At 46.6% G+C, this 21,029-nt stretch overlaps 1 protein-coding gene across 3 annotated transcripts in view; it reads right to left on the bottom strand.

Moving 5' to 3' along the window:
* Positions 1 to 21,029, bottom strand: part of MYLK (myosin light chain kinase) — a 344,455-nt gene that overhangs the window by 31,868 nt on the left and 291,558 nt on the right. For all 3 annotated transcript variants that reach the window (XM_023590948.3, XM_023590949.3, XM_012528021.4), the window contains 4 exons: positions 13,872 to 13,922; positions 12,956 to 13,083; positions 10,944 to 11,097; positions 4,061 to 4,363 (listed from right to left, as the gene is read on the bottom strand). In XM_023590948.3, coding sequence (XP_023446716.2) covers positions 4,061 to 4,363; positions 10,944 to 11,097; positions 12,956 to 13,083; positions 13,872 to 13,922 — 636 coding nt within the window. The remainder of the gene's footprint in view (positions 1 to 4,060; positions 4,364 to 10,943; positions 11,098 to 12,955; positions 13,084 to 13,871; positions 13,923 to 21,029) is intronic.

Raw genomic sequence — 21,029 nt, 5'->3', positions numbered from 1 at the left:
CGGTGCTATCACTCTATCCTTGACAGAGCACGGGTTCATCTGCTATGGGATCTCTGGCTGTTCACAGTTGGACAGCTGGAATGGGGCTGGGGAGGCATGGAGGGCCACCAAAGGAAGGGCTGCCATGCTAAGACAATCAGAAAGGATTAGGCCTCTTCAGTTGGGAAAGAAGTCTAAAGCAGACACGATGGGAAAAAAGGCACACAATTGCCAAGGGTAAGATGAGGGTTACAGGCTTTTCATTAGCTCATGAACACTAACTTGAGGGAATCATATAGTGCTTGAAAGGGATTGTTATACCTCACATAAGAGGCTGTAAGTAGGGAGAACTCATATGTAAAGGTACCATAATCACAATAAATAGGCTCAATAAATGGGTTAGTTAAAAAATGATATTCCAAACAGGGTTTAAGGGAAGCAAGAACTCGTTAATTGAACACCTGGTGAACGTGTCACTGGACTAGGTCTTAGAGACAAAATAATGACCACATTTACTGCCAGGGAGGCCCTGTTGTCCTGATCTGGGGTGCCCCTTTCTGAAACTGTGGGCCTGGCCTGTAGAAGCATCCCTTCTTTTTTTGTTCTCATGTCATATTTTCCTGGTATGGAATGAGCACTGAAGTGGTCTGAGCAGCAGCAGTACTGTGAGCCCAGGAAGTGCTTGCCAATGCCCTGGCACTGGGGGGCGTTTTCCAGCGAGCCTTGAAGAGGGTGTCCAGTTCTAGAACTGGCCTCTCCAACGCTCCGACATGTCAGACAAGTGTGGGGCTGGCTTTCTTGCCTCTTACGAACAACACACGCATCCCTTACCTTCCTATCTCCCTCCTTGGCAATTAAGAGGCAGAACGTATTCCTGATTCCCTGACTGTGGGGACCGAGATCGTTCTTGGGGGATTCAAAGCCCTCCCTCCAGCTTGCTGTTCCACCACATTTCCTGTGTGAAATTCTGTTCAAGACTCAGGGCTGAAATATTTCCCATCTTCCATTTCCTTCTTGTCTATTCTGCCTGCCATTCTATTTGAAGGGGATAAAGACCACTAGGGGAGGAGAAAGACAGAAATGGGGGAAGGACCACAGTTCAATCAGCCAAGCTCCTGGAACAAAAAGGGTTGTAATAAGGAGAAAGGTGACCACCTCGTCCTCATCTTTCCACTGAGAAAGGTGCCAAAAATTGCAGAATGAGAGACTGTTCAACTAAACATTTTTTTTAAAAAGAAAACTTCTCTTCAGAAAGAACTATAAGATCCAAGAGTTGAGTGGAAGAACCACTTGGAAGATTCTTCTGAAACAGTTTTGCAAACTGGTAAGAAATTCATTCTCCTAGAGGACCAGCTGAGCGCTCGGGACCCTTTGCACAGAGAACTGTCCCTCAGTGGCAGAAGACTGCTGCACTCCCAATGGTCACTAGAGGGCGCCCCAGCCCCGGAGACAGCCCCTTGAGGCCGGGAGGGGGTGTGCTGCTGTGGCCTGGCCCAGGGTGAGGTCTCTGATCTAGACCTTCAGGTTCTGCAAAGAAGCCTCAAATCTGCAAGAAGCTCAATCACAGCTCTTATCTACAAACAATAGATTAAATCAGGATTAGGAGCAATCATGGAGTAATTTAAGAGAGCAGTATTAGGGTGGGAGTCAAGATTTCAGATTAATGTTCAAGGCCTGGCTGGGATGGGAGGAGAGCTGGTGGTATCAGGGGGCGGCTTATGTTGATTTCATTTTTGGAAGATAGGGAGGGGAGCTGTCAGGTTAGGGAACGGAGTCTTAGGGGTGGCTCTGGCATAAGCAGGCCTCGGGGCTGGATGGGGAACCCTGTGCCTTGTCCTCCACTGTCTCCCCAGAGCCTACTGCCCTGCCTGAGAAGGTGGAGGGGGGTCAGGACACCAGGGTGAGCGAAACGAAGGCAGAGCGAGGTCTGAGTGCAGGTCTGTCCCCCAGTCCTTGCCAACGGTTCAGCCCCTCCCCACTTGGATAGTCCAGCTGGACTGGGGGTCGGGAGCAGCTTCCTGTCTGCAAACCCTGGGTGGCTGGACCCCTCCTCTGGATTCTGGGCAATTTCAACATTTCCTTTGGCTACTCCCTGCTGGGGAGGGGCATCCAGAGAGGCAGGAAGTCTGAGGACCACAGAAGGGGTTCAGGTGGCCACAGGGAAGAAGGGAGAGGACCCCGGCCAGAGCCCAGCGGGCCCGAATGACTCCTCCTCCATCCAGACTCTCCCTACAGCCCTGGGTGGGAGCTGCTGGCCTGGTCCTCCTGGGAGCTTTGACCAGCAGCAACCGTGGCCTCTGGGTGCTGCTGTGTGGAGCTAATCAGGGATTAAATCAGTTTCTCCCGGGTCACACCATACCCCAGGTTTGGAAGCTTTCCTGTCCAGCTAATGAATATCTTCTCACGGCAATGTTATCCTTTTTCCTGTCAGTTTTCCAAGAGGTGGGGAGTCCTCTTCCTTAACAGAACAATAGCCAACACAAACACGGACAGAAAATTGGTTGCCCCTTGCGGCACCCTGCTCTAACCTGCCTGCTCCCTCCTGTGTCTGTGTCAGAGGGACGTTGGATGGGGTGGCGGTGGGGAATGAAGGGGCTCAAAGGACAGGGGATAGTGGTTTTGTTGCTCAGTTTCCACCATCAGACATTTCTGAGCAGCTGGTTGGTGGGCACCCTGTGAAAGCTGCAGAGGCGCCGACCCACACCTCCAGGACCTCGAGGAAGACTGCTCCACAGGTATTTCTAGGGCTCCCTGGGGAAAGGGTGCTCCGGACAGGGTCGCTTGGGCAAAATTACAAACTCGGTCTGTTTACCATTGGCAGTCAACTAACTTTCTTTTTGCAGCCCTCTTTTAACTTGAAAGTGAAGTTTTAAAGTCTATTTTATAAAATTAAAGAGGATTATCAGTGCGACTGAAAGTAGATTAGAAATTACCAGGGGGCTTAGGGGAAGGGAGAGCGAGGAGCTGCTGCTTAGTGGGGACAGAGTTTCTATTTGGAAGGATGAGAAAGCATTGGTAATGCACAGTGGTGATGGCAGCAGAGCACTGTGAATATAATTAATACCTTTGAAATGTGCACTTGAAAATGGTTAAAATGGGAAATTTTGTGTCATGTATATGTTATCAAAATAAAAATGTAAGTAATAAAACAACAACAATGAAGAGGTTTATAAGGTTGTCATGACAGTTTCCATACGCTTGGCGCCTCTGGCTATGTGGTGATTTCCGGGAGGGTGCTTCCTCTGGCCACTTTATACTTTAGTCTCTCTACCTTACACGGAAAGCGATCTCCCCCCTCCCCAAGCAACTTTCCCTCCCTAGCCCTCCATCTTCCTCCTTGCCCCCAGCCTTCCCATCATCTTAATTTCACAGAACCCTTTTTCTTGTCTTCATATGAAGTTTCCTGAAATATATGTCTATCTACTTGCCCCCCCCTTCTCCCACATGTTCCTTAACCGTGGAAACCACAGGGAAGATGACAGCTAACCAAAGGCTGAATCCAAAGCTCCTGTCCGAGTCCTCATCTTTTTTGTCTGCATTTGCCCTGCATGTCCATAACGCTGTATATTGGCTCATGGGCCTCCTTCTGTGTGGAACCCTTTCCTTATGGTCCCTGTCTCGTGAAATCCTATGCCTTCCTTCCAAGCCTCGGCTTAAGTGCCTCTAGGCACTTCCTCTAGGAAGCCTATCTTAACCTCAGTGGCAACATTAGTCACTCCTAGTTGGATGTTAAGCACCTTGTCTTTACCCAGCTTTGTGTCCCAAGAAGCTGACACCTCGAGTAGTCACGGAAATATGAGTGTAAGAGGCGGGAGGAGGTGGGAGGGAAGGATGAGAGATCACCGTTACCAGGCAGGTACCAAAAGTGCTGGTTCAATGTTTTTTTGAAAGGTCACTTTTTCATCTTTTAAACTATGAATCAGCATCACTATCTTAGAAAGCCAGACCCTAAAATACCCTGCCAGACAGTCATCATTAAACTGTCTTCTCAGTTCCTCTGTATCCTTCCCAGTACTGGTTTCTGCATACAAAAGGTAAATCATGCACATTGCAAGCCAGCGATGAAATGAAGGCAGCCTACCCTCGGGTTTCTCTCCCACTGTTGTGAGTTCGGACTCCTGGCTTGGCTCACTGGTTCCATACACGTTGATGGCACGCACACGGAATTTATACTCGCGGTCCGACAGCAGGTCCTGGACATTGTAAGAGGTGCTGCGGCACGTGGCGAGTTCCTTCCACATCTTGTCCACTGAGTCCCAGATCTCGACGCTGTAGGACTGTACGGCGCTGCCCCCGTCGTAAGAAGAGCCGTACCAGGACAGGATCAGTGAGGAGCTTCGAATATCAGAGGCGCAAGGTGTGCCAGCTGGGGGATCTGGCTTATCTAGGGATACAGAAGCATATCATCATCTAAACTCTTCAGAAGTGCAGGGGAAGGTTTTGTTTTTTTTTAATTAGCTCATTGTGGGGTAGAGGAGAGGAAGTCTAGATAACCCAAGTCGATGTCCTCTGCCCTGGTTCTCTTTCCCTTATCCACACAACACAATCACACCTATGCACAAACCCACCCTATGCAGAAAACCTTCATACATACCTGCTTGCTCAAAAAGCTCTTTTTTGGCTAGTTTTCCAGACTTAAGGATATTTCTCAGAGTAAACAGATTTAGGAAGCTTGCCTGGTTCCCATCACAAACATGTTTCAAGAGGAAGTTCAGTGTGTATGTGTGTATGTGTGTGTGTGTGTTCTGTAGGCCTCAGGCCAGTGACCTGGGACCTAACCTGGGCTCTGCTCCCACTTTCTCTGGGATGTGGGGAACACCTGCCCTCTGAGAGGTAGCACAGCCCCGCATTTGGGTTCTGAAGTCAGACAGATGCAGGTTTGATGATGGCTTTGTAGCTATTAACGCTCTGTGCCTCAGTTTCCTCATCTGTAAAACGTGGATAATAACAGCACTTGGATCACAGCATTGTTGTAAGAATTTTTCAAACAGTGGTTGGCTTGATTACCCATTACTGACATTATTGTAGGACTTCATGTCTACCTTTCTAAAATGTAAAAAAAAAAAAAAATTCCTACCTCTTTACCCTCATAGGACTGGTATAAAATGAGATAAAGAATTTCAAAAGCTAGCCACAATAGCAAATCACAGCCATCCCTAGAGCAGGGGCTGCCAATGTGCTGCAGACACGCTCCCATTCACACGGCCAGGGCCAAGAAGCAGTGACACCATCAATATCACATCCGAGCACACTAGCCAAAACTTTAATGAGTCTCGAGTTTTGCTGATTTTGTTAGTTGTTTATCTGAACAAAATTCTTTTACTTTTCAGACCTAGTTTCCACAGGTGGTGGTTGGTTACAGACATCTATATGTGGTAAGCCTTCATCCCCCCAAGGCAGTTTGAGGTTATGGAGCCCCACAAACTAGCAGTAAAAACCACTTGAAAGCCGGGTAGTGAAGTCCTTGACTTCCAAAGCCAGTTTGTGTGTCTTTCTCATTTGGAAAATAGTGCTAATATGTACCTACTTCCTAGGGTTTTTGCAAGGCAAGTAAGCAAACACAGGTAAATTATTTGGCCACCCACTCGCTCACCCCACAGCAAGGCTGGAAGGCCAAAGAGAATTCCTGCAAATGATCCTGTGTAAATAGGGAAGAAAAAAACCCTTCTGTGTATATGAATATATAAAAATACGAATAAATGGTATATGAATATACAAATCGGAATGAGTGATATTATGAATACATATAAATATGAAGGAATGATAGATATCAATACGTATGTTCATTCTTACCCCCCTCCCCCGCCAACTCCTAGTTTCCAGCCAAGAAGGCACTGCCTGGAAACTGTCTATCCCTCCCAACTCCAGCCTGGCCCTGGCCCTGGAAATGATTCTGGGGATTGTGACAGAGCCACTTCCAGCCTCAGCAGTCACTCTGGAGACCTCCTGCGGTGGAGCCACTTTCACTGGTTGTTTAATATGTTCTCTTAGAAAAACTGTTTGTTCTGAAAGATATATTGGTCTTTTTAGAAACATTTCTGGTGTTGGCCAAGAAGTTTATTACTCTTAGAAGCAAGTGGTTCAAGTCCTCTCAAGACCCAGCTAAGGAAATAAAAAAGGCTGAACAGGGATAGAAGACAGATCACTGCTTCTCTGAAAGAAAACTGCCTGGAAAACATCTGATTGGACAAGTTTAGAGTCATTTAAGTTTATAACAACTAATACAACTGTATGCCACTGACTGATTTTTCCTTTCTGAAGAAGAAGAAAAACTCTGAGAAATGGGTATTGCAGAAGAGGTACTCTTTGTGCCCGACCCTTTTTATAGATGTCTCTTGGCTGAATGAGAGAAAGGAACTGGCGTTTAACCTAAGGGCTAGCCTACAGTATAAGAGAAGCTGCCTGATTTGAGGAGGGGGACTTCAATTTCAAGAGCAACTTCAATGTTTTCAAGGAACTTGATATTAAATTAAAAAGAGTTCAGAAAAGACCCAAGGGTCTCTCCCTCTCTCTGATATCATGACTGGCAGCCTCTTCCCCGCCCCCCTCCCCTCTGCCCCCGACGCCTCACTCCCCAGATGCTTTCTAGTCTTTCTAACCTAGGGAGACTCACACAGAAGCAGAACTAGCCAGGGAGGACAACCCACTAAAGGGACCTGTCACAACAGAAGCTCCCATGAGCCTGCCCTCCTTGCTAAATACACAGACATCTCAGCCTGGGAGGGAGACACCAGACAGAGCCTGGCAAAGGAGAGGCTGGCTCTGCCCAGAGCGCCACGCTTCCTTGGAATTCTCCCATGGCTCCCTGGGGGCTTGACCAACAGAATGGGAAACACCAAGTCTAAGAAAAGGGTCTCTGATGGCATCAGCTCCAGGATTTTCTGTTCAGCAAATGTTTTCACTGCTGGGAAAATAAGAGTTTCTTGCCTCTACTGCTCTGGACAAAAGAACCATCCTCCAGCGGTCTATTGTGCCTGCGTGTTTGAAGGTGATCTGTGGCCACAACTGTCCCCACCTGGATGTCCCTTTACTTGCACCTCGGAGGCGCGCATTCCCAAAGAACGGCAGGGGGCTGGCAGGGCCCCCAGCGGTCACTTACCTTGATCAGGCCCATCCTGGCCTGAGAAGGAAATAAAGGCAGTGAGGCCAAGGCATTTTGCTTACCAAGAAAAAGCAGCTAGTCAGTGGCAAAGCCAAAAAGAGATTCCCAAAACTCTCTAGGTCCCAGCTCCAGGTTGTTTTATTTTCCAGCCTATCAAGCAGAATAGGATCAAGAATGCATCTTGGGGAGCTGGCGTAGCTCAGTGGTTTAGCACCTGCTTCCCACATTTGAGGTCCCGGGTTCAATCATTCCCGGTGCCTCCTAAAAAAACAAAAAAGGAACGCAATGCATCTTAATTAAGCCTGAGCTGAGCATTAGGTGAGGGGAAATCTTCTGTCCTTAAAAATCAAGCAAGTTCCATACTCAGTATTGGGAATTTGGGGTTTTTTCTACTTTGTTTTCTCCTTTAAAGACAGGGAAAGAGACTTGTTTTTCTCACCCTGTGTGAATTACATCAAAGAATTCATCTGTGGGGCTGGGCTGCCCTGGGGCCCGGACCACTCCTCCCACCCCTGCCCCCAGGCAACAGACCAGGGACACAGAGCAGAAAGAAGCTGCGCGCCTTTTAAAATAGAAAAAAAGACTCCAAAAGAGTTAAACCTCACCATTTTAAACTGCGGAAGAGGGTAGTTTTAATTACCATTTTTAAAATATTGAAGAACAGGAGTCACAGACTATCTGAAAAGAAAGAGGTGTTACTTTAAGGCGCCTACAGTAAGAGACACCGACTGCTAACAAGTAGAAGCTCTATTCACCCGGCTGGTGTGCAGATGGATGCTTCTAAAGTTCTCGAAACAATTCCTGTTTAATCTCAGTTATATTTTACATCTACTTAATAAACCTTGATCAGATAATACACAGATGTCTCAGGAGATGCACAGGTAAAACGGAGCTTAATTCAGGTTTACTTTGGACTGATTCTAAATTCATGGGCTCTGAATGAATGCCGCTGTGGGCGTCCATCAATGTGAGTCTTCATTTTATTGAGCAATTCTATTCTTAGCTCTACGAGAGGGAGAGGGAGGCAGACAGAAAGTCCCGCCCCCCTCCATTCCATTCCCCTCCCGGGACGGCATTTAACATGCTGCTCCTGCCAGCTGGCGGGCAGCCACGCCAATGGCCCTGTCAGCACTGGCTGTGGAGAATAAGAAACTAAACCATAAAAGGCCAGAACTGCAGCCTGAGCGGGGTGGAGGGGGAGGGGATGTGTGGCCCCACGCGGGAGTCCGCCCGAGTGGGAGCAGGGGAACCGGCTGCAGAAGAGCAGTTCAGAGGAGCTGACCGCCATGCGACCCACGCAGGGCAGCTGCGGTGAACACCCAGGGAAACTGGCAACTGGGGTTTGCTGATAGGATGGGGTGTGGGGCCAAATACTCCAAGTGTGGGTTCCAATGCACAGGCAAATGGGCTCATGAGCATCTTCCCCCTGAGCCCCACAAATGTCCCTGAGTCCTCGGAGAAATTATTGAAACACACACTGGGAGTTACCAAAGAGAAAGACAGGGACAGAAGATTCTCTCTTCTCTTTTATAGATAAGAATCCTACTCCACCACCCCTTTAGGCCTTCCCAGGTCTAAAACTCCTGACCTCAGTAAACTGAAAAAAAGGGGCCAGAGAGAGAGAAGGGAAATGGGACAGAATGACAGACACCGAGAAACAGATGAAACAGAACACAGGATAAAAAGCAAAGGCCGTGGAGAGGGGCAGAGTGAGAGAGCAGGCTAGCGGACAGGAGAGCCACAAGGACGTGGGGAGGAGGGGGAAAGGGGACGCTGAAGCATGGCTCTGCTTCCAAGTCCCTCTCCCGGTTCCCCTGTGCCTCGTGGACAGTCCTTGCATGGTGTGTGCGTGCAGCGCACTGTCCAAGGAGTTAGGCTGTGGCCAGCACCGGCGGTCTCTTTTGGAAGCTGGCTTTGGCACCTCTCACTGGCCTCCTCGCTTGTCTTCCCACCTCTGCTTCGCTTCGGCCTTTATTGTCCTATCTTCCCAGTTCCTCATCTGGGTTAGACAAGGACTCCTCTTCCCAACTGCTAAGGGGCTGGAGGAAGATGCTGCAGGGTTCCCCAAGGCTCTATGTGAGGAAGAGGGGATGCCAACTCCCGGGCATGTGGGTGGCTCCCTAAAAGGCCTGGATGTCACTCTCAAGATGAATTTTCCAGCCAGAGAATTCCTTCACCTTCTGGGACATTCTGCACCTACTTTATGCCCCCCTTGCTCCCATTAGTGGCATCTAGAAGGCAGGCATGTGGGAGTGTGAGAGCTAGTTCCCACCTGGCCCTGATGCACTGTGCTCCTTTGCCTATATTGGGCCTTGGTTTCCCCTTTGTAAGGCTGGAAGAATCAGTCCTGTTCCTCTTAGCTCTCAGGTGAAGATAAGAGATGAAGATGGAGAAGGAAATTTCCTTGGGAACAAAGTTAGGTATTCATAGAATGCCAGGGCTCCAAGGGACCTTAAAGTCACCTATTCCGACTTTCAGTTTCATGGCAGATACCCCACAAGCGACATCTCGGGGAGACTTCTAACCACTGTAGCCATGAGTCCCTGTTACTTTCAGATCCTATTGCTTTGTTTACTCACGTGTGCGTTATCAGGAACAACATGGGACTGTCTAGCAAGGCAGGAAGTGGAGGTTAGGACAGCCACACAGAGGCTGTGCTTCGCGTGCTTCGTGAAGGGGCACAGCGGAGCTGTTCGGCCCCTCCCTCTTGCCCAAGGCTAAGTCAGGAAGCCTGGTGTGACACTGGGGGTACACCCTTTCTAATCCCTCTGTCCGGATGGGCCTCTTTTTTGAATTGTCACAAAAGTAAAGCCAAGGACAAATGGAAAACCCACTCAGGTCTCATGCATGTGTCAATAAACACAAGGACAGAGGTTTCCATGGGCTCACACATGTGAAGGCCTGTAAATATACATGGACAAGGGCGACTATCCCCTTCTCGGTTCCTTTGTCTCCTTGTTCCTTTGCTGCCCTGAGCACCTGCTGTGTGGGAGATTAACCAGAGCTGAGCCCGACCAACAGCAGGAGAACAGTTAGGAACCTAACTGGATATTTTAGGAAGGAGCTGGTGAGAAGGAAGGGGTGGGGAAGCCTCTAAGAGCCTGGGATTCCAAGCTCAGAAGGGAACAGCCTCAGGCTGGAGAAAGGTGGGCCATACTTAAGGGGAGAAGTCAGGGTGGGGACAGATACAGGGACACTTGTAGGTGTGTGGCCAAGAAGTTGAGCAAGTTCCTGCCTGATGCCTCACATTTCTTAGAGAAACCAGATGCCAAAGCACACAAGGGGAGGGACCCCAGGGAGTAGCCACTGCTGAGAATGGGAGAAGACAGTAACCTCAAGGAAAAGGATCTCTGACCAGGACTGATGCCTTAGCTGAGCCTGGAGGTCACTGGTCTAGCAATGAGTCTACAGATTGATATGATCTTCTTCCTGTAATGCCTGAAACATCAGAACAAGAGCAGTGAAGTCAGAAGGTAGTATAGATTCAAGGTGAGGACATGAAATGAGAGTGAGTCTGTTGGAGAAGGTGATGTATAAGAGGGAGAGGAGGTTGGAGGTGCTGGCAGGAGAGGGACTGAGTAGATCTCAGGATCTCCAATGGCTAGAGAGCAAAACCAGAAGGGGATTCATTGGAAGAGAGAAATGCTTGGGTGAGGGTGGGGTGTCCAGGGTCTGGAATTCTAGATGAGAATGAAGGACCAGAACAGAGAGAGGGAGGGGGAAACTGGGAGAACAGGAGGCTTGAGCAGAGAGAAGAGGTATTCCAAAAAGGGGAAAGACCCCTGGTGATAAGGTCCTGAGGTTTTTGCTTCCTGCCTGATGGTCAACCCCAGCCTCCATGGCACCTGGTGCCCAGACTCACCGACGACAGTGAGGTTGACCTGGGCCTGCCTGCTGCCCAGCTTGTTCTCCACCAGCAGTGTGTAGCAGCCGCAGTGTTCCTGGCGCGCAGCAAGGATGGTGAGCTTGCTGCCATTCTCGCTGTTCTCCACCTTGATGTGCTCGCTCTCCTGGATCTGGGGACAGAGGGTGGGACAGGCACTGGAGGCTCCAGGAAGGGGATGGCCTACCCCCATTCCCTACTCCCTCAGGGAGGCGGCTGGACAAGCTGTGTGGCTTGGCCTTGAGCTCCCCCACGAAGGCCCCTCCTCTCCTGCATCCAGAGCTAGTCTCCCTGTCCAGGTCCGGGCAGTTGAACCATCTCAGCACTGCTGCTCCTCAGCGCGCACTCACACAGTCCAGGAGCATCCCTGCCTGCCATCATCGCTCTGGAATGGGACTGCAGGAGAACGCATCTAAGCAAAATCACTTACAAAGTCTGCCCCAGCAGATTCTAATTTCTTTTGTGTTGTCCAACAGGGCAGCCACTAACTATTTAAATTTCAATTAATTAAGTAGAAACAACTTAAATGCCCATAAACTGATGAATGGATAAACAAAATGCAATATACAATGGTATATGATTTGGGATTAAAAGGAATGAAGCACATGCTACAACATAGATAAAATCTGGGCAATAAGGTTAAAATCATGATGTTAAGTAAAAAAAAGCTAGACACAAAAGGCTACATATTGGATAATTCTATTTGTATGATTGTCCAGAATAGGCAAATCCATAGAGACAGAAAGTAGATTAGTGGTTGCCAGGGGCTGGGGGGAGCAAGGAATGGGAGTGACTGCTAAAGGGTATATGGCTCTTTTAGGGGTGATGAAAATGTTCTGGAATTAGATAGTGGTGATGGTGGCACAACTTTGAGAATCTACTAAAATCCACTGACTTGTACATTTTAAAAGAGTGAATTTTATGGTATATGAATTATATCTCAATAAAGCTGCGATAAAAATTTCAACTAATTAAAATGAAACATTCAGTTCATCAGCTGCACTAGCCATTTTTCAAGGGCTCTATAATCACATATGACTTGCTGACCATATTGGGCAGCAGATATGGAACAATCCATCACTACAGAAAGCTCTGCTGGACAGACCCAATGCCTCTGAAAAGGAAGGAGATTCCACCTTACTTCAGACCACAGTAGCCCAGACATTGCTCAGGGCAAAACAGGTTTTGTGATGCCAAAGGTCAGCTTCTCTTCTCCACCTTCTAAAAACAAGACTCTCTTCCTTCCTGGAACTAGCGTCCCATGGCTAGCCATGGTGACAATGTGAATGATCTGGAACTCGAACTACAGAGGCCTGGGAAGAAATCTTTACACCTTCTGTAGAGCCCTACTACGCTGGAGCCTCTACTGATGATGCAAATGGGCACGTATGACCAACACAGGCCTAGAATGGCTGGGCCCCCAAGTTCCTTTAAAAGCTGGTTGTTTGGAAATTCAAACATTTCCTCACAGAACATTATTATAAAGGGGAGACTTCTGGGTCAGTATGCTGAAATTCTATTTTGCATGTAATTTAAAAATTTAAAAATCTAAACAGATAGATTCACATTTGTTCCCTCAATACATGGTAAGTTTAAGTTGATATCACAGATGGCATTCAGGGGACTGGCACAGAATCACAGAGACTTCACAGAGTCTGAGAGGTCATCTTAGGTTCCTTGGCTTGCTTTTCCTGACTAAGTTTCTCGACTGAAAAATCAAAATCAGATGGGGACCATGGGTGGTTTCTATATTCTCTGTCACACTTCTTTCTGTTATATAATTGTCTAAAAGCAGGTATTATTTGTAGATCAGAAGAAAAGGTTAGTAAGAGCTCATATGTGGTGAGTGAGTGAGGGATGGGTGAGGGACTCTCCCATTTCTAAGGCCCCTGCAAAGAAGAAGGTCTCTAGACTTAGCTGTCTCCATTACAGCATTTCTCATCCCTCTCGGTCATGTGGGTTGTTCTCAGTCATCCTCTTCTGTTACTAACCTGCTTTCGGAACTTCATCCAGGTACAGGTGATGGGCTGGGTGCCTGCCACTTTACCAAAAAGCTCCACAGACTCTCCAGCACGCACCTTTTGGTCCTCTGGGAACTGGATGATCTGAGGGGGCATAGCTGACAGAGAACAAACAGGAAAGCAAGAGAGGAAGACAGAGCCTCGACATTCTGATCTCATTAGACACCAGTGTCAGAGTTCATCTGTTGGCTCCTCTCTGGACTTCCGGGACTTTCCAGGTAAGATCAAGGGCGGAAATCACCACTCCCAAAACATATGAGCTGATGGGCTTACTAGGTTTGGGCGCTGCTTTATTCAGATTCCCTCAGAAGTGACTGTACAGTTTACATGGCATCCTTTTCATTTATTGGTTGTTCTGGCATTTGCACCTCACCCCTATTTTTTAAATTTATGTCATAATTTCGATATTAATTAAGCAGCCAGGGTCTTGCCATCTAACCTCCAAGTAATCCTGGCTAATAGGCCTGGAACTGAATACAGTTCGCATCTTTAAATGTCTTTCAACGGAAAACGGTCCCATACAAGGACATAACAAGAAGAGTACAAGGTGGATCATATAAATAAGGGGCAGACAGAAGGATGCAGGGTTCAGCAGACTTCTGGAGAAGGAACGGAAAAGCAGCTGGTACTGTATGCTGCTCTTTACGTGGGGAAAGGCAGAGGAAAAGAGAAGTCGTGGAAGAGGGTGGGGGTGGAGGGGCCAAGCTGTATGGATGCACATAGGGGACGGTGGGCACATTTGGCCTGAATAATCCAGAGCTTGAATCAGGGAGAGGGGGTGGTGGTCTCCTCGAGACACATACCCAGGTGGTCAGTCTAGCAGGGCAAAGAAAAAAGCCTCATGGCAAGTAACTCGCCGTCCCCAAATGTTGCTGTGACCAATTACCTGCCTTCGGAGGTGTCTTGGGGGCAGGTTTCTTTTTTACAGTTGCGTCACCTGAAATAAAAAAGTTGTAAGATATTTGCTGTCAGTTCTGTTTTTTCACAAAGCTCCTGAATCCAAATGCTTTGGGCATGTCTTGCCCACTGTGCCCCCTCATCTGGGGAGAGGCTCTATTCCAATATGTCCTTCTGGAAATCTCCTACAGACAACTTCATGACCAGCTATCAGTTAAAAGGACTTCTCTAGAGGTGTCCCTGGAGCCTCCAATGAGATGAAAACTCAAAAATGCTTAACCCCCCACAGCCTCATTCAAAGATGATAAGGCTAAACTCATTATTCTCTTACCCTAACTTTTGGATAACTCAGAAAGGAAATCATGTCAGATAAATCAACTAAAATTAACCTTTGGTGTGGATCTAAGGGTCTCAGGCTTCCTTTAGTCACAGACTGTGGACTGGTTGCTTTCATTTTTTAATGCTTATTGAATGAATGAATAAATGAATGAATGATCCTGTGGTTTCATTCCATCCACTCCCCACATTCTCCAAAAAAAGTCAAAGGAGAAAAGTAACCCAAATAGGGAAGTTTTGCAGCACAAATCTATTCATTTGGAAAATTATAATATGGTGAATATGTAAAAATATCCTCAGCCATCTTTTTGGCTTCTTTTCTTATTTCTTTCAGGTCTTTGCTCAGAAGTCACCCAACCTATTTACCCAAATGAAATAAAAATCTATGATCATACAGACACCTGTATGAGAAAGTTCGTAGAGGTTTTATTTATAACTGCCCCAAACTGCAAGTTCCCCAAATGCCCCTCAAATGGCAAATGGATGAGCAAACTGTAGTACATCCACACAGTGGAATACTACTCAAAAATAAAAAGAAACGACAACATGGATGAATTCTGAATGCAGTATGCCAAGAGAAGTCAGGCTCAAGTGGTTATATACCATATCATTCCATTTATATGACATTTCTGGAAAAGGTAAAACTATAGGGACAGAGAACAGATGAATGGTTGCCAGAAGTAAGGAAGGTAGAGGGGTTGACTAAAAACAGGTATTGAATTGTTTTGAGGCAATGGATGCATATATTCATTGTGCTGGTAGTTACATGCCTGCATACATTTGTTAAGACTCATAGAACAGTGTACTAAAAAGGGTGAATGTTCTGCATATAATTTATATATAAATTATGCCTTAATGAAAAAAGGTGGGGGAAAAAGTCACCTAACCAATCAGATCTTCCCTAACCACCTATACCAAATAGCAAATCGCCACCCCAACACTCCCTACCACCCTTATCCCTCTTCATTTTTTTCTATGGCACTTTTCACCCTCTGACAAACTTCATATTTACCTGTTTATTTACTGCTTGATCCTCCCCTTAAAATGTAAGCTTTTTGAGAATAAGGACTTTTTTGGTATTCACTGCTGTATGCCCCAATATGCCTGGTACTTAGTAACTGTCTACTGAAGGAATGAATGAATAATTAACTCAATTATTTGTCCACACAGTTTCATGCCTGCAGATTACAGAGAAGCAGCACTGTGCCTTGCACAGGCAAGTTAGCTAAGGTTTTGGATCATCAGTTATCAATGTGTAGAATGGGAAGTGTACTGCTTCCCACAAAAATGCCTCAAGAGGACTGTTGTGAAGAGGAACTCCCCTTCCAGAAGCACCCCGAGATCACAGAGATATCACAAGTTACATGTTTGAGCTCAGGGGCAGTCCTGCTTCTACCAAGTTCACCCTGGCTGCAAGCCCCTTTGATCCATCCATCCATCCCACAAACATTTACTGAGGGCCTCTTATGGGCCAGCCAAATGTGAATCAGTACACAAAACTAAACTGGGTACTGAGGGGGAAATTAAAGAAACACAGTACTCAGGGCTTGTTCTTGAGGGCTTAAATGTCAACATGTGTAGTTTTCAGAAAAAACTTTTTGTTTTTTTCCATAAAGGACATTTATGGGATAACCAGCAAAACTTGCATGAGATCTACACATTAAATAGTAGTATAGTATCAGTGTTACTTTCCCAATTTTGATCACCAAACTAAGGTTTATGAGAGATAGTCCTTGTTTTTAAGAAATACCACTGACATATTTAGGGGTAGAGTGGCATCATGTTTGCAACTTTTTTTCAAACTGCTCACAAACACAAAAATAATGCATATGTATTACATACAGAGAGGGAGAAAGGAAGAGGGGAGAGAATATACAATAAAGCAAATGTAAAATATTAATACTTGGTGCATCTGGGTGAAGGGTATATAATAATTTATTTGTACTATTTTGCAACTTTTCTATAAATCTGAATTATTTCAAACTTAAAGTTAAAAAGTTTTTTTAAAACAGAGAAAGATGTGCTATCCACCCAACACGATGTGGTTGTTCAAATGAAGGAGACAGAGAGAACCCTATGGGTTGAGGAGATGGTCAGTAAAGGCTAAGAGACAAAGCGTAGAGTGGTAGATTGAATTGTGCACCCCAGTTTGGATGTGCTCTTGGTCTTAGTCCACATTTCAGTGGGTTTGGATCCATTGAAAATATAGCTCTTCAAGTTGCTGCTTCAGTTAAGGTGTGGCCCAATTGAATCAGGTTAAACTTTAAACTGGATGACTGGAATCCTTTATAGATAGAGTGAAATTCAGGTGGAGAGAGAAGCCAAGAGAGGCCACCACATGTATTGCCATGCGGCAGAAAAGCCAAGGACCAAAAATCATCCACAGCCACAATCTCAGGAAGAAAGCATCATCTTGCTGAGGCCTTGATTTTGGCCTTCTTTTTAGGCTCAAAACCATGAGCCAATAAATTCCCATTGTTTAAGCAAACTCATGGTATGGTATTTGTTTTAGCAGTTTAGAAACTAAAATACATGGGATGGACCTTAAGACTAGAGAAGACCTGGAATGGACGGGAGGAGGGAGAAAAGCCCTTAGGTCAGAACAGACAGTGGCTGAGAGTTGAGAATCAGATGGTTGGTAGAGATGAGGCTGGCCAAAGCATAGGCCTGGTATCAGAGAGCAGTGGAGTAAAGAAAGTGTGACTACTTAAAATGGAATAAAATTAGAAATTCAGGTCCTCAGTTGCACTAGTCACGTTTCAAGTGCTCGAAAATTGCACAAAGTTAGTGGCTAGCATACTGGACAGTGCACATATACAACACTGCTATCATCACAGAAAGCTGTACAGGACAGCACTGGTCTATGGTGCCAAGTTTGAGAGTTAGGCCTTTGTCCTGAGGGAGCAGGGAGTCCCCACAAACAGCAGTCAGACTGGGCTAGAGGACCTCTATGGGGCCTCCCAACTCTTAGTGGGCAAGAACATTCATCTAGGAGGCAATCATCTTGGAAGGCACTGATCAAGGCCTAGCCTTGATAAAGGCAGCAGAAAGGAAGGTACACATCAGAAGAACAGTTAAAAGGATTTAGGGGGCTGAACAAAAGGGAGGTAGCAAAGATTACTTTGAGATTGCTTGCTTAGGAAAGTGGGGCAAATCGTACTGAATACTGAACACTCATATGAATATGGAATCAGGGAGTAAAAGATGGGATCCTGGTTTGGTCATGTGGATTTGGTAGATGAAGGAATTTAATCTGTATGTAGCCTAGAAGCCCAGATTGAAAATTTCAGAGAGAGAGGCTGGGGGTAGGGAGGGGGCTGTGAGTACAGGATATCAGAATCAAACATGGAATTATCGTGCGAACTATGAGGATGGGTCAGTTCTTTGGGGAAAGGAATGCGATGAAAGATGAGAAGGGGACAAGGTCTGATCCCAGGCAATGCCCACTGTGAAGAGCTGGGAGGGGGGAGAGGAAGGGAAGGAGGGAAGGACCCAGAGAGGGAGAAGAAGGACTGCACCTGCCACTCTGCGGGGAGGAAGATGAGCACTGGGGAATGGACTGCAGGTGTGGAAGAGGTTTGAGAGGGCAGGCTCAATGGAACGGCGGGTCTGAAGTCACTGCAGAGGAAATTCTCAAGGAAGCAGGTGGGGAATCAACTCAATTAAGATTCTAGAGGTTAAAAGACAAAGAGAAACATGGTGACAGAAGAGCACCTGTCAAGCTAAGGATTATTCCAAGGTAAGAGAGAAGAGTGCAGGTTTGAAAGCAGAAGGTTGGGACTTAGAGGAGAGGGAGAGCCTGGGGATGCAGAGGGAAAGGTGGGCACAGCAAGGTGAATCCCCTGGGAGGAGAGAGGCCTGAGCTGATGGCTGGCAGGTCCACAGAGCCCAGACTGTACGGACTCTGACTGAAGGGGGAGGGCGCCACTGGAGGAGAGAGGTCCACAGGGAAGAAGAAAGGGCTTCTGCCAGTACCAGGATCTGATGCCTCTGGAGAGGCAAAGCCAGCTGTGCTGTGTGGAGGGCTGTGGACGGGCACCCGGGGGCCGGGAGTGGGCCTGCCAGTGGCTGGGGTAGGGAGCAGGAGCCATACTTGGCAGCTCTGGGTGAACCGACGTGGTTAGAGAAGAGCGCCCGAACGAACATCTATCTTTCTGTGCTACAGTTAAATAGGATTGAAGGCCACATTTTTTGTGAGTTTGTTCTGTCGGTGGAACTTCTGCTGTTTGAACTGGTTAGAATTTGAAATTGGTTTAGCTTCTATCAGTGGAAACAATTTTAAATGTTAACAAGATTCCATATCCTATTCCATACATATTTTATATGACCATCTGCTGAAATCCATTAATTGTGCTCTGGGCTTTCCGTAATTGTTTTCCTGGTAAAGCAGGTTCATTTGATTCTGAAACCTGGTGTCATCCTTTTTCTCATTTGGCTCTTACACCAACCAAACACAAGCAGGGTGCCTTGCATTGTTTCCATTCTATGAAAAAGGAGATGGGTTCACATAACAGGCAGGCGACTCATAGGGTTCAAAAAGCCAGATGTGGTTGAGCTAGAAATAGGACCTACGGCTCCTGACTCTCAGAACAAGGCTGCTTTTTCCGTTTCTGCTTGACTCCAGCTGATGCTTTCTGCTCTATCCCAAATCCAGTCTTTGAAATCTTTCTCTGTCCTTTTGCATAACTGCAAAGGCTCTAGAACTGGACTAGGGGTCAAATATACTGCCCTGTCACTCACTAAGCTATGTGACATAAAGCATGTTATTTAATCTCTTGGAGTTTCAATCTCGTCAATTAAATATGTGAGAGGAATAAATAAATCTGTTGTAAAGAATTCAGCAAAGTTGTAAAGGAAGTATAGCAGCGTATCATGCCTGCTCTAATATCACCCTCCTCCCCATTCATACCTCTTTCCCAAACTAACAGATCCCCAGAGGACTTACTTGTAATTTCCTTCAACTATTTTGTATGGCACACTGTTCATCAGGTCAGCTCTATACCTGCATGAGGTCTCTCATACTGCACCTTAATTCTGATCCCAACGCCCAAACTCTTCCTGGGTCACTAATTTCCTCTCCTATGGGTTTACCCTTCTTATTATGTTTATTCCTGCCAGCCTTTTCTCTCTCATCCCTTTATCCAATACCCCAGACTTTCAGCATCAGCCACTGTCAGAAAAGAATAGTCTAGAAATTAAAAAGAAAAAAAAAAAAATCCAACTAGCTTTGCAAATCCTGTGACAGGGTCAGGCAAAGGGGGCGGAACATCCTGCCTCTACTTGCTCCTCTGAGGAGGAACTCAGTCACCAACCCCAGGCAGTCAGCCACGGGGTTACACCCCTCCTGGCAAAGCACTGCTCCAAGCCCTCTTGCACCCCTATGGAAATTTGTTTACTGCTGCTCTTACAGTCCCTCTGTTTATCCCTCTCTTTGCTCCCCCTCAAATTACCCTCAAGCCCAAACCTCTTTCCTGAGCTCGCACCTGTATAATCAACATCTTGATTCATCTCCCTTGGAGACAGCAAACAGGTACTGCAAAGCCCACTGTGTGCAAAACCAAACCCTGGATCTTTCCCCAAACCTGTTCCTCACCCTTGTTTCTCCTAAGCCACCATCCTGCCCACGAGCAGTCACTAACATCTCTTAATTCCATCTACTAAACACCTCCTCAGTCTGCTACTTTTCTTTTCATTTTTTTAAAAGATTTGTTTATTTATTTCCCGAGTCTCCTACTTTTCCACATCCTCACCATCACCATTCTGGTCCAAATTGTACCACCTCCAAGCCTCTGCCATCCTCACCTCTAATACATCCATCCATTTCCTCAAATGCAAATCTGATGTCACTCCACTGCTTAAACCTCTCTAACAGCTGCCACTGCCACTCAGGATCAAGTCCAAAGCCTCACTGACTTGTCCCCAGCTTTCACCTCCAGCCCTCTTTCTTGATGCTTTTAGGGAACATCCCCATCAATGCTCCTAATAATCAGTATCAGTTGTTCTCAAATTTTCACATCATCTGGAAAACTTGCTAAAAATACTACTTCTTGCACTTCTAGGTAATTCTGATGCTATGGGTCCAGGGACTACATTTAGGGTAGCTCTGCTCTATACTACACATTGAATGTTTTTCTGTTCCTGCTCTACAGACTCTTGCTTCAGCTCTTTGCATATGCTGGTCCCTCTTTCCATGATTGACTCTTGCACATTCTTCAGGCAGGTCTCAGCACCTGCATCACTACTGCCAGCCTGGGTTTCCTGCCCCTGCTCATTGGTTCTATCACAGCATTCATCACGAAGCACTGCAATATTAAAACCTCTATCCCTGACACACACACCATGGTAAGTTCCCAGAGGACAGGAATAGGGTTCACCTCATTTATCTTCTATATCCCTAGTGCCAAGCACAGTACCAGCAGATGCCTGATAAATGGCCATTAAAGAAACTAGTGGAACCCCTAAGGATCTCTGTTACCATGGGAATTCTCAAGGAACACTCCACGCCATGTCCAGGTTCTGATGCTGAGAGATATAGCCCTGGGACTTGAATCCTTGTGCAAGTTTCCAGATAAAAGGAGACTCCTCCTTGTTCTGTCACCTCCCAAAGCCAAGCCAAGCCTTCTTCTCTAAGATAGGAGACTGATGCAGGAAGAAGTGAAGCAGCCCATTACAACATCAAGAATCTAAAAGTCACGTCTGGAAGAGTCCTGGGACACTGAGGAGGCCAGTCCCCTAATTGCCTGGGGGGCCCATTTTTGCTTCTCCCTCTGCCTGTCTGAGCCTTAGCCTCAGTAATGGCCTGGAAAACGTT

This window comes from Dasypus novemcinctus, chromosome 4 (assembly GCF_030445035.2).
Source record: "Dasypus novemcinctus isolate mDasNov1 chromosome 4, mDasNov1.1.hap2, whole genome shotgun sequence".
Taxonomy (NCBI): domain Eukaryota; kingdom Metazoa; phylum Chordata; class Mammalia; order Cingulata; family Dasypodidae; genus Dasypus; species Dasypus novemcinctus.
Note: the sequence above shows the minus strand (reverse complement) of the source record. Positions and strands in the feature narration are given on the sequence as shown.